The following is a 14637-nucleotide window of genomic DNA, read 5'->3' on the forward strand; positions in this document are numbered from 1 at the left end:
TGCTAATTATATTATTAAAAAAGACTTTTATTTTGTACATTTTAACGAATAAAATAAGTTAAAAATTGATTTTCCTTTTCTAAGTATTTATTGTATTGTTTACAAAGCTTATAATTATTATTTATTTATAAAAGATCCCTTTTATAGTGAAAATCTATCATCTTATTACTATCGAAATCCAGAAGAATAAATTTCCACATTTTTTAATTATTACACATATTACAAATTTTCACAGTAATTAATACTAACACAGGATAATAAAATAAATATTTATATTATATATTATTATTTTAATCTATTAAGGTATTCGTGCTCAACATAATTTATACTTACCGTTATATTCTATACAAATATTAACATGTGTAATTATGTTAATGTTATGTAAATTATAAATATGTATAAAATAATAGAATAATAATTCAACCGTATACAAGTTTTAAGAAACTAAGGATTTAGCTATGTTCACTGTATCCGTTTGCATTAAGCGTAATGTAAACCAATACAGCGAACCTAGTGGATGAAAACATATTTGTAGTCACCGAAAACTTCTAGGCTATTGCTTATCTGTGTATTTTGAAATCAGTGGTAATACATTTTTTTTCCATGCCAAGATTGGATCAACCTAGCAACTTTTCGAACGAATTTAATACAATATGATATATATCGCCATCTTATTGACCACTTTTCAAGACCTAAATATTATAACCACATCCCAAGTGTTCTGTCAAGTTAAATTATTGGAACTAGAATATAAATAAACATTTTCAGAAGTACCTTTTTATACTAAATTAACAGCACCCTGCACATGCCTATAACCTATTCTGACAAGCGTCCTAAAAGACGTATGTTTCATTAGTTTAAAATTTAGTTGGCAATGGTTATAACTGTTATAAGTTATACTTATAGTTATAACTTATAACTTATAAATATATTGATAGGTATTTGAGTTTAAATTTCTGTAACCTAGAGAACATCGTGAAGAGCAAAGCTTATAATGATATAATATTATTCTCTAAAGTATTTCTGCTTACAAATTGTAGTTAAATATATACAATGTTTGGAAAGAACGCCGTTCATGAACGCTCGTTCACCTATCACGTTTATATTTAGTGAACGATACGTGAACGTCACTCGTTTTTTTTAATTAGGACCGTGAACGTGAACGACGTTTATATATTGTTGAAAGCAAAGCTTAACGAATTAATAACTTTAGTATTAATATAATAAGTAATAACACGTCAATATGATTATGTATAATATAATATATAAGTAACGTACAACTTGGACAATTATCTGTGACAGTACACACCGTATGACGGCTTCCGTGCAAAGTATTACATACATCAAAGGCCCTATATATATGAACAATTGAGGTCATCCCGTATCCGAATATAATATAAAAAGCAATAGTAAAAGTGTTACACAGCTATATCGTAACTGCATAAGTATCTATTAGAAAACGACAATGTACACGCAAGTATGTTTACATGGTTTGAATACTAATATTAATTGTATATTTCAACATCTAGCCTCAATTAATAATTTCTTTAACTGTAGTCACTCCTATGGCTGACCGCAACTTCTCGAAACGTTCCTTCACCAAAGGCTTTGTTAGAATATCTACAATCTGGTCCTCCGTCCCAATGTACTGTAGTTGAAATTGTCCATCTTCATACTTTTCCCGAATGAAGTGGTATCTTAAGTCTATGTATTTTGTCCTCTTATGAAACTTCGGATTCTTAACTAAACGTATAGCACTCTGATCATCTATGAATAATACCGGTTGTTTATCACCTGTTTTTGATAAGCTTATTATCAACCGCGTAATCCACATGATCTCTTTAACGGCTTCACTCGCCGCTATATATTCGGCCTCTGTCGAAGACAGTGACACACAATGTTGTCTCTGCGATGTTCACGAGATTATACTTGACCCAAATTTGAATAAGTATCCCGACGTTGAACGTCGTGTTTGAATGTCACTTGCATAATCTGCATCACTAAATATTTCTAATGATAATTGTGTATTATTATTAAAATATAAACCATAATAAAATGTTCACTCGACATATCGTATAATCCGTTTAATCAAGTTCCAATGCGCTTTAGTCGGTTTTGCTAAAAATCGACTAGCAAAGTTCACTGCATATGCTATATCTGGTCTTGTTACCTGTGATAAAAACAGTAAACTACCTACTGCTTGCATGTAAGGTATTTCTTCACTTAATATCTCCGATTCTTCTTTTTCTTGAATAGTATTTGACTTGTCTATCGAAATTAAAAGTTCCTTAGCTTCCAACATATTAAATTTATTAATTATGCTACATGCATAATTTGTCTGATGCACAAATAATGACCCATTTTTCATTATGTCTACCTGCATACCTAGAAAATATTCTAGACTTCCCTTTGTAACCTCAAACTCTTTTTCTAAGTTTGTTAAAAGTTTCTCAATTATGTCTTCATTATCTGCGGCGATTAAACCATCGCCAACAAATATTGCAAGAATAATTTGGCTGTTATCAGCTTTAAATACACAGGCATCCGCTTCGGTGCATTGTAAACCAAATGCATTCAAGAAGTTCTTAAAGCGTATATTCCAACATATTAGACTTTGTTTTAAGCCATACAAACTTCGCTGAAGCTTACATACTTGATTCGAGCCATCTTCGTAACCAGGTGGTTGTATCATGTATATTTCTTCCTGTAGTTCCCCGTACAGAAATGCAGTCTTGATGTCGAATTGTCATAGTATTCATTTTTCCACAGCTGCTACTTCGAATATTGCCCTTATAGATTCGTATCTAACCACCGGTGAAAATGTTTCATGGTTATCTATACCATATTTTTGTGAACAACCTTTAATGACCAACCTGGCCTTAAATTCATCTATACTACCGTCAGTTTTATATTTGGTTTTAAACACCTATGCTTCCGTAATGCAACATTATCCTGTGGCAAATCGACTAGAGTCCAAGTCTGATTTTCATGCAACGAATTAATTTCGTCGATCATAGAGTTTTCCCATTCATTTTTGTTTCACCCAGTAATTGCCTCATTGTAATTCAATGGATTGACACAGTTAACAATAACCGTTTGAATACTGTACGTCGTACGTGTCCGGTTTCTTAAGTGTATTCCTGTCACGTAGAACCATAACATTTCTATCATAGACTATTGTTTGTTCATCCTTCACGTTAACACCTGTTTGATTAATCTGAGTCTCTGTAAACTCTAATGTGTCTGTACTTATATTTTCATATTTATTACATTCGTCTTCGAATATAATGTATCTGCACACTGATATGTTATTTGTTTTCGAATACCATACACGATAACCTTTAATGCTATTCGAATAGCCAACAAATATTCCTTTTTCCCATTTCTGACTTTTTGTTTTGGTATGTGTGTATATACCGCAGTACCAAAAACTCGCAAATGTTTAATATCTGGCACGACTTTATAATATAACTCCTAAGGAGGCTTACTATTCTGTGAACTCGTTCCGGTTAGATTAAGCGTATAAACCGCTGTATTCACAGCTTCTATCCATAATGACACGTCAAGATTTTTCACACAAATTTTTGTCCTGGCAGCTTCTACGATTTTTCGGTTATCACGCTCGACTTTCCCGTTCTGTTCCGGTGTATATGCGACCGTAGTTTGGTGCTATATTTCTGTAGAATACCTAAAATATCCTTGTTTACGAATTCTAACCCATTATCCGTCCTTAATATTTTGACCTTAGATATTGTTTCTGTCTTAACACTTTTTATTAATGTTTCCATAATATTTTTTATTTCAAATTTATTTTTAATAAAATATACCGTTTTGTAACGTGAGTAGTCATCTCTAAATAGTAGAAAATATTTTGACATATCGATAGAATACCTCTGCATCGACCCTCATAAATCAGCATGTATTAAATCGCTGACGTTAAAATATTCCGTCTCACTTTTACTGAACGATTGTCGGTGTTGTTTCCCGATTATGCAGTCGCTGCATACGAATTGGTTATCCTTGGCTGAATAATCTATATTATATTTTGCCAAACAATTCCTCACGTATTGAATATTCTGATGAGCTAAACGCTTGTGCCACACTTCTAATCGTTTTTCTACTGCATTGTTCGCATAACATTCAGCTTTTAACGGCACTTTTACTTTGATCTGTAATTTAAACAACCTTCCGCTGCGCTTACCGCAAGTATGCGCAATACGGGTTTTCCATTTCTTGTGAACATATAAGTTTTATTGTCCGACGTTAATTCTAAACCTCTGTCTAACGCTGACCCGCACAAGAATAAATTGAATTTTAATCCCGGCACATGCAATACATTTGCAGTATTACCTTTTCCTGTTGCATACAGATTTGTTCCATCGCCTATTGTTACCTGTTGTGTGTATTTCAATGGTTTGTAACTTGTAAACCATTCTAAGTTTGCGCTCATATGATTCGACGCTCCTGAGTCTAATACCCACGTATCTGTTGTAACATTATTTATTCTTGACTCGCCTACAAACGCATTTAAATTGGCAACAGTAGTACCGGTTTTGCCACCGTTCATACTACGTAGGTAATTCCCGCATTCTCGTTTATAATGTCCAATTTTACCACAGTAATAACATTTAACATTATTTTTATTAGTAAGTTCTTTTTTACCTTTACCATAACTGCCGTTTCTTCCATCAGATCTGTTTTGAAATTTGGCTGGAAATGCTCTCGATTTCACTTGTACACCAACTTCACCTTTGATCTGGAGCATTCATGATTTTTCAATCAACAAACGACTAGTTAAATTATTTACTGTTTTACTTCCCGTTGGGTTTGAATCCCATGTACTGTAAAAATGATTATATTCATTTGGTAACGTCATTAAAAATTTTTGTCATAACCACGTTGTCCGAAACAGGTTCTTCCGCTACACTTAGTTTTGTCCTAAATTGACCAATTTAGAAATATGCGTCAACATGTCATCTGCCGGTTCCCTTAAATAACTGAAACATTTCTGTTGAAGCAAATGTATACTTGCCTCAGACTTCTGCTCGTAAATACTCAGCAGTTTCTCCTACATTTCAAATGCAGACTCACAGTTAATCAAATATTGTAATGGACCTTCGTCCACTGAGGTAACTATTATTTTTTTAACATTTACCGTCCGCTTTTAGCCAAGCATTTGTTTGCTTTTGCCAACGTGATTTGGCATCCTCGTTCGTCTCTGTTTCCGACGACTTTTTGATAGGAAATCCTGGTTTAGTCCATTCACCTGAAACTATACTACCTACTTCCAAGGCATTCATTATAACCTTCATCTGGAATTTCCATAACTTTCTATTAGAAGTGTTGGGCTTCGGCTACAATAAAATCTTTGTTCAAAACCATTTCTTTCCGGTGGTCAAGGTTTTAATTTTGTCTGTGTATAAGTAAATGTTTATTAAATAAATATAAATGTAAATCTGGTGGGATACTTTGCATTTGAACATTTCCAATATAAATAACTGTACCTACCTATTTAATTTTTAAATTTTTTTCATAATTATTATATTATATTTATTATTATACAATAATAACTTGATAGTAGCCAGTATAGGTACATAGTTAACTTAATAAATAATTATTTTTCTCGGATTAATATAATTTGGTATGATTTTCTTAAATGTATTTTGAAAATAAAATTGGATTTAGAGTATTTTATAGTAATAATATTACTAATTAAATAAAAATGTTAGCAGCAATCATTTTTGAGAACTACGAGTTTCACCTCCTCTAGGTAACGCTTAATAACACAAATATTAAAATATTTCTTTATCATTATTATCCATTACCAACTTAATTTTAAAAAAGTGAACAGCTCGTCCGTTATGATCTAGTTTGGATGAAACTTACCCCACTCTTTAAGCCAGAACATTCATTTATAGTGATAGTTAGAGCAATTGCCAATTTCTAATAATAAAGATATTCTCCCGGCTAAGACCAAAAAAGAGTTTTTTTTAAATATGTCACATGTCGGTACTAAACAATGTATAGTAATGCTATATACATTTTTTGACAGTGAGGTTTTTTTGATTTTCTTGAAAACTTCTAAGGAATTTGGTAACGAATTCGCATTATGATTATTTATTGATGAATAATGATATGTTAAATTTAGAATGTATTTAAGTTACGCTAAAGTATTCATTAAAAAACAAAAATGCTTGATTAAATTACTTACTCAAATTCAATTTGTCATAGTCAACTGAACCATATTTTTCGAATTTCTCTAAAAAAACAATGATAGTCAACGATTTGGTATAAAATGAAACAACATTATTTGCTACATAAATTAAATATTATAATCATATATTTCAGTTATTTAAGTTAACCAATACTGATATACCTATATATTAATAATGATTAAAAATTATAGCTCGTGAAAAAAAAACCCTGACATCGACAATATTTTACAACTTATATTGATATATTAATACTAATATCAATACCAAAACACATTTGATATGACCATACTAAGACTAAAAAAGTTATAAATCAATAATCCCAACATTTTATTCCCGCGTATGCACAGTACTTACATCTTATATATTATGTAGTTAAAAATACGTAAGCGTATAAGGGTATATAACCTAATTTTGTATTGTAACATTAATAATTCATTTGGGTAGCCTTATTATTTTTGAGTCATTTTTCCTCAACAATTATGGCTCTAAAATAAAATTTGACTAAACGAGAATCATTAAAAATATTATTATTATTATTTTATGTACGTTTTCAACATTTTTCAAAAACAATAAGTATTTATGACTACATTTTGAATCGACTAAATAATATTGTCGTGTCATGTTCGGTACCAACATGTTTATCCATATGTGGACTTAATACATAATATACAAGTTACATCACTGATGTATTTCCATAGATAATATAAGAATGGATAGGACAAGTTTAAACCAGTTTCATATGTATGATTTTTTGGGGAAGAGAGAACGTAAAGAGAGAAAGACGATATGGGGCTTTTTTTAAGGTTATGTCCAAAAACTGTTTACAATATTTTTCAATTTCAAATTTGTATTTTGATTGTTGTCCCTGGAAAATGGAAATTGGAATACTCAAATTACTCTAATCTTTGCGTAGGTACTTAATTAACTGTAATTAGAATATAGAATAATATAGATCGTTAATTATTACTAATTAATCATTAATGTTATTTATTATCATTTATCAATTATCATATCAACATTTGCCCCATTAAAAATGTATCACTACATTTTCTTGTGATAAGTTCTTATGTCCTATCCATTCTTATATTATTTATGAGTAATTCTATATTCTATATCAATTGTATAGGTATAGTATCTCCAAGTCACTCTCAAAATATAAATTTACACTTTTACGTATGCAACCGTACCGATTAGACGTGCTCCCAAGTGTTGTTCCCTTATCTAATCGCTGCACATTCATTACGCAACTCTACGCTGACGTCTTCGCAGGTAATAAAATGCTTTATCATATTACGATATATATTAAAACATAATTACCCCAATAACCGTACATTCGTACAAAAGCGAACTAAATATTATGTCTGAAACAAATCTTATTCAATCACCCGACAAAAAAAATATGACCGATCTAAATAAATCGTCAACCAACACTCAACCCATACTTACACAAAGTACAAATACTCCAAGCTTCGCATCAAAAGTAGCTTCCGAACAACTGCCAAAAAGAGAATTAACCATAGTATTCAACACTATCGAAAATATACCACAAATTGAATATCTTATCGCTCTTTCCAAATTAATTTCACCGAAAGACATTACATATGCTTCCCGAGTATCTAATGGTCGTTTCTGGGTATATCTCTCAAACAAAAATACAATCGACAACCTTCTTGCCAACCACCAAAATATTACCGTCAATAACCAGATTATCAATATTCGCCGTCTAATTAACCCAGCAAAAAAATTAATATTATCTAATGTGTGCCCAACAATTCCTAATTCTATTATCGAATCGAGTTTAAATTATGCCGGTTTTACTTTAGTATCACCGATTATTAAACTAAGAGCTGGATTTAATATAGAAGGCTTTACACACATAATGAGTTTCAAAAGACAAATTTTTGTCAAACCAGATGATTTTGAAAACAAACCTACATCGATTATAATTAACCACGAAGACATTGCATATAGAATATTTATAAACGACGACATGGTCACATGTTTCCACTGTAAATTAAAAGGACACATTTCAAACCAATGCCCTAATCTGAAAACGCAATTAGTACAAAATGAAACACATAATATATCTACACCCGAAACAAAAATAAATGAGAACATGACATTAGGCAACGAACTTAACCCCAAATCAAACGAAGACATTAACAATATTGAATTAAACATTGCACCACCCATGGGGATAAAAAGACCGGTGCCTTCTACATCAACCCTATCTCCCTCCCCTACTTCTCCGAATAACGAAACCTCAAACGTCTTCTCAATGGATCATACCTCACAAAATTTAAACGAAAATGATAATGCTGATTCAGATTGGATAATAAAATCAACAAAAAAACAACAAAAAAAACGAAAGAGAACCCCTTCTCTTGAACATTTCATCGCTAACCTGAATATAAGTCTAAAACCCGCAGAAAAATTTTTTGAAAGAAAAACACGTGCAATCTCATTCATTCAATTCAAAGAAATGATTGAAAATTCACAAGAGAACAACAATATAATTGAAACAATCCTACAATACTGTGATATACAAAATGCAGTCTCTATAAGCGAAATAGTAAACACGGCATATATAACAGACCGCAGCCTAAAGACTCGCCTAGGAAAATTACAAAAAATCTTAAAGACCCACCTCCAATCGTCCTAATAATTTCTCTAAACCCACATAAAGCGAATAACATATCAAACTTGAAAAATGAATTCACTTATTCAATGGAACCTAAATGGTTTTTACAGTAAAATAATTGACCTAAAACTCTTAGTAAATAATTTAAAACCTAGTATTATATGCCTTCAAGAAACAAATTTAAAACCTAACCACAATGCAACTGTGAAGAACTACCAAAGATTTTTTAAGGAACGACAAACAAACCCAAACCGCGCCAGTGGGGGAGTAGCTATCCTGGTTAAAAATAATATAAAATCATCATCAATACCTATCAACTCAGAACTTGAAGTAATTGCAACAAGAATACAGCTACAACATGAAATAACTATATGCAATATATACTTACCTGATAGTACAGTTTTTTCTTACCAACAAATTATTAATATAATAAAGCAACTACCCTCACCTTATATAATGGTCGGCGATTTTAACAGTAGAAATACAAATTGGGGATGTAATCATACCGATCCTAGAGGAAAAATTATTAGATAAATCATAGATGACGAAAATATTACACTCCTCAACAATGGAACCTTTACTCGTCATAATTCGTCCAAAGGAACCTTTTCAGCGATCGACCTATCCTTAGCCTCTCCGTCAATATCTCCTTACCTCTCATGGGAAGTCAAAACTGACTATTTTAATAGCGATCATTGGCCAATATTAATTAAAATACACCATAGAAACAGCCCCCAGACCCCCTACAACACAAACAAATGGAACCTAAGAAATCCAAACTGGACTCTATATTCAGACATAATAGACAAAACTATGTCAGAAAACCAAATTCTTAACAACGAATTAAATACAGATGACATTGATATAATTGTAAAACAATTCACTTCAAGCATAACTGAAGCAGCCCATAAATCCATTGGAAAAACAATAATACACCCCAAAAAAACTCCCGTTCCTTGGTGGTCCAAAGAATGTAATAATGCTATAAAAAACTACAAAAAAGCACTCAACAGATATAAAAAAACAAAAACAATCCCTGACCACATAAACTTAAAAAAAGCCAAAGCCCTATCAAGAAGAATTATAAAACACCAAAAAACTGAATCCTGGAAAAAACTTATAAATGATCTAACCCCCAATACACCAATTAAAGAAGCATGGAAAAAAATACGATTAATAGAAGGCATACAATTCAATGATACCCCCCAAACACTGAAAAAAGGAGACAAAACATATTTCTCCTCCCTAGAAAAAGCTGAAGCCCTTGCTGAAATCTTTGAAAAAAACAGCAGTGATGAAAATTATACCCCTGATTTTAGAAACTCAAAATCAAAAAATGAAACAGATAATCCAATTACAATTTCAAAGGATGAAAACCATCCAATAAACATACCAATCAATGTACTGGAACTCTATGATGCACTTTATAAATGCAATTCAAAAAACAGCACAGGCCATGATGAAATACCATACATATTTATTAAACAACTTCCTATCTGTGCCATATTTATACTACTAAAAATCTACAACTTAATATGGGAGAAGAGGACTTTCCCTGCTTCTTGGAAAATAGCCATTATTATACCAATACTCAAACCTAACAAAGATCGACACGAAGTTACATCTTACCGGCCAATATCTTTAATATGTACCCTAAGCAAATTGCTGGAAAAAATTGTTAGCAAAAGATTATATTGGACTTTAAAACAAACAAATTTCATCAGCACCCAACAATTTGGATTCCAAAGGAATAAGTCCACCATAGATGCTTTAACTATAATAACAGAAGACATTTACTCAGCCTTCAACATCAAACAACACGTACTATTAACATCACTTGACATTGAAAAAGCCTACGATATGGTTTGGCGTCATCGAATACTAGACATACTCCAAAAAAATAACATCAATGGCAATACACTCGCCTATATCTCAAATTTTTTATCAAAACGATCCTTCTCTGTGAAACTAAACGAAACCCACTCCAGTAACCACAATCTACAAAACGGCATACCCCAAGGATCAAGTTTAAGTGTCACCCTCTTTATAATAGCTATTAACGAACTTCCAAATATAATACCCTCACCACTCAAAACCATCATGTTTGCCGACGATAGTACTATTTACTGCAAAGGAAGAAATATAAACACATCAAAAACAATCATGCAAAACGCCATCAATGAAATCAGCAAATGGGAAAAATCTACGGGGTTCAAATTTGGCCCAGCAAAATCCAAAAGTATCATATTCTCACACAAAACAAATATAACCCCACCTCAAATATACATGAACAATATTCTAATTCCACCCACAAATAACCTAAAAATGTTAGGTTTAAACCTAAACAATCAACTAAATTGGTCCAAACACATAAAATTGTTAAAAACTAAGACTAAATTAAGACTAAATGTAATCAGGGCCATTTCTAATCGAGCATGGGGGGCTAACAACATCATCATAATGAGAACATATAAAAGTCTAGTACTATCCGTCATCGATTATGGTTCCATAATTTACGGAGCAGCCCCTGAATCAATTTTAAAATCATTAGATCCAATCCACAACCAAGGCATCCGACTGAGTATTGGCGCATTTAAAACCAGCCCCATACCTAGCATCCTATGTGAAGCAAATACACCTCCACTCGAAATAAGACGAAACATGCTCACCCATAAATTTGTACTTAAAAGACTAGCCGACAAGGACAATGCTACACACCATACCTGTTAAACACTTCACCTCCTTCATTGCACTTAAAAAAAAATCAGCCAATATCTACACGAATCAAAAAATGGCTAGACACAACAAATACACCACTGCCTAAACTGCTCTCCCCTGTTCCCTACATATACCCTCCTTGGAAAATGAACCTAAACATCAACACCTCAATGATTCAAGAAATCCAAAACATAGAGCCGTCCGAAATCCCTAAACATTTTAATGACATTATACTTAAGAATTTTTGTAATCATAAAATTATATACACCGATGGATCAAAATCCAACGACAAAACAGGACTAGCTATAATTACAGATGAAGAAACCTTTAAGTTCTCTTCACTGGAGATTAATTCTATTTTCACCATCGAGGCACTAGCGATCCTGAAAGCCATAGAACTAACTGAGCAAAATTGGAAAAATACAAAGTCATTCTTAATAGCCAGCGATTCCCTTAGTTCTATCTTAGCTATACAAAACCAAGGGACATCAAATGAAATCATAAAAAACATACAAGAAAGAGCCTCTTCCCTTGCCCCCCGTTCGATAACCTTCATGTGGATTCCCGCCCACAAAAACATACCAGGAAATGAAAAAGCTGATGTAGCAGCTAAAGAAGCCTCGACCAACATCAATATCCCCAAAATAGACCTCTCGACTTATCAGGACACTGCCCGATACGCCTTAAAAAATAGCAAAAAGATTCACCAACGACTCTGGGACCAGGAACGTAACAACAAACTATATCAGATAAAACCTTTTCTGTCACCTAACCCGAACCCTCCCTCAAGTACGAGAAGACAACAAGTGATATGGACACGGATGAAAATTGGACACACAAACATCACACACGTCCACTTAATGAGAAGAGAGCCGAGACCAAACTGCGAGTTCTGACACAACACCCCGATTTCCACAGGACATCTACTCCTTGAATGCCCTAATTTAACAGAACAAAGAAAAATTTTTCCTCACCTAACATTAAGAGATATTTTAAGTATAGACAATTTTAACTATTTAATAACATTCCTTAAAATAACCAATCTATTTAATAGAATCTAAATAGTTATATATTATTGTTACCTATACCATTATCACCACATACTTGTACTATACTGTATTTCCTTTATTTAAATATTAAGATAATTGTAAATAACTTGTAAAAATGTTTTTGTCCCCGGCTAATGACTTTAATGTTGAAGCCGTATCAATACGAAAAAAAAAAAAAAATAAGTATTTATGACTACATTTTGAATCGACTAAATAATATTGTCGTGTCATGTTTGGTACCAACATGTTTATCCATATGTGGACTTAATACATAATATACAAGTTACATCACTGATGTATTTCCATAGATAATATAAGAATGGATAGGACAAGCTTAAACCAGTTTCATATGTATGATTTTTTGGGGAAGAGAGAACGTAAAGAGAGAAAGACGATATGGGGCTTTTTTTAAGGTTATGTCCAAAAACTGTTTACAATATTTTTCAATTTCAAATTTGTATTTTGATTGTTGTCCCTGGAAAATGGAAATTGGAATACTCAAATTACTCTAATCTTTGCGTAGGTACTTAATTAACTGTAATTAGAATATAGAATAATATAGATCGTTAATTATTACTAATTAATCATTAATGTTACTTATTATCATTTATCAATTATCATATCAACATTTGCCCCATTAAAAATGTATCACTACATTTTCTTGTGATAAGTTCTTATGTCCTATCCATTCTTATATTATTTATGAGTAATTCTATATTCTATATCAATTGTATAGGTATAGTATCTCCAAGTCACTCTCAAAATATAAATTTACACTTTTACGTGTGCAACCGTACCGATTAGACGTGCTCCAAAGTGTTGTTCCCTTATCTAATCGCTGCACATTCAATATAATGCCCAATTTCTGGGATTTTAAAATTGTTAACAAAATAATTACTATTTTTAACAATAAATTAAAATTACTTTATATGCCACTATAATGGATATGTGTATATATCTCATGAGCTGGTAACCTGAACCGGACGATGGAATGTTTGCTTTAAGAGGTAAGGTGAAGGTTAATCTCAAGGACCTGATAACCTCAACGATGGACAGTGAAACGCCGCCAAACTATTTAACGTTCGTCAAGGGCGATCGATTTTGTATTCATCGAAATCACTGCCTCAATCATGAACGGTGATACGATCGACATTTGGATTGCTCAGTATCTTGACTGACGATTCTACGTCAATCATCACCATACCAACTTTATGCATGCAGAAGAGACTCGTCTGAAGTCAAGTTCATGTCTCCAGGATTTCAAATCACTGTGGTCGATTGTATTCTCAGGAACATGATAGGATTGTTCAAAAAAATCTGTTCGGGTTACCGGGTACTTCAGATAGCCATTCCACATCATATAGGTACAAGGGCATGAAAAATGGTAACATTAGATACATTGGTCAAAAAAACTTATTATGAGTTATGACTGAATTTGGAGCCGTTCAATCAGATACAAAAAATGCGTGCCAACAACGATGTGAACCGCTTATGTCAACATGGAATTTTGGTAAGAAGGCCAATGTAGTGGTTGAATGGAGGATTGCACGGCAATACAAGTACATAACAGTCGTAGATTTCAAAGTTATGTTTCAGCCATTACTATGGTTATTGAAACATGTAGAGGAAGGTCAAAAACAAAACCATTCTGACAATGGGATTAAGTACAAGGAATAATACAGAAATTCTAGGTATGCTGGCATCAGACCTATTTACGTCAACAGCAACATAAGTAAAATAATCTCACGATCCGTCTCTAAGAAAGGAATCAACTGGCAAAATAAAGGACCACCTATAGAATGGCACTTAGAAAATATATATAATAATAACTAGTAAAACCAAGGCTGGGCATTAACGAGTTAAAAAGTTAATTTTATTTTAACTTTTTAACTTAACTAGTTACTTTTGGATTTTCATTAACTTAACTTTTAACTTACTAAATTTCTTTCTTAATTAATGTGAAATCAACGAGTTAATTTTTCATTTTAAGAAGTAAGTTAAGTTAATTTATTTT

At 32.3% G+C, this 14637-nt stretch overlaps 1 protein-coding gene across 2 annotated transcripts in view; it reads right to left on the minus strand.

The window, feature by feature from the left end:
* Nucleotides 1-298: 298 nt before the first annotated feature.
* LOC132942532 (uncharacterized) overlaps nt 299-14637 on the minus strand; it is a 49082-nt gene continuing 34743 nt past the window's right edge. The window contains exons 17-18 of one of the 2 annotated variants that reach the window (XM_061011041.1): nt 6212-6259; nt 299-342 (exon numbers count right to left, since the gene is read on the minus strand). In XM_061011041.1, the coding sequence (XP_060867024.1) occupies nt 314-342; nt 6212-6259 (77 nt within the window). In that variant the 3' untranslated portion in view covers nt 299-313. Of the gene's footprint in view, nt 343-5316; nt 5414-6211; nt 6260-14637 lie in introns of those variants that run through there. The other variant, XM_061011040.1, reaches the window with a different exon arrangement.

This window comes from Metopolophium dirhodum, chromosome 4, assembly GCF_019925205.1.
Source record: "Metopolophium dirhodum isolate CAU chromosome 4, ASM1992520v1, whole genome shotgun sequence".
Classification (NCBI taxonomy): domain Eukaryota; kingdom Metazoa; phylum Arthropoda; class Insecta; order Hemiptera; family Aphididae; genus Metopolophium; species Metopolophium dirhodum.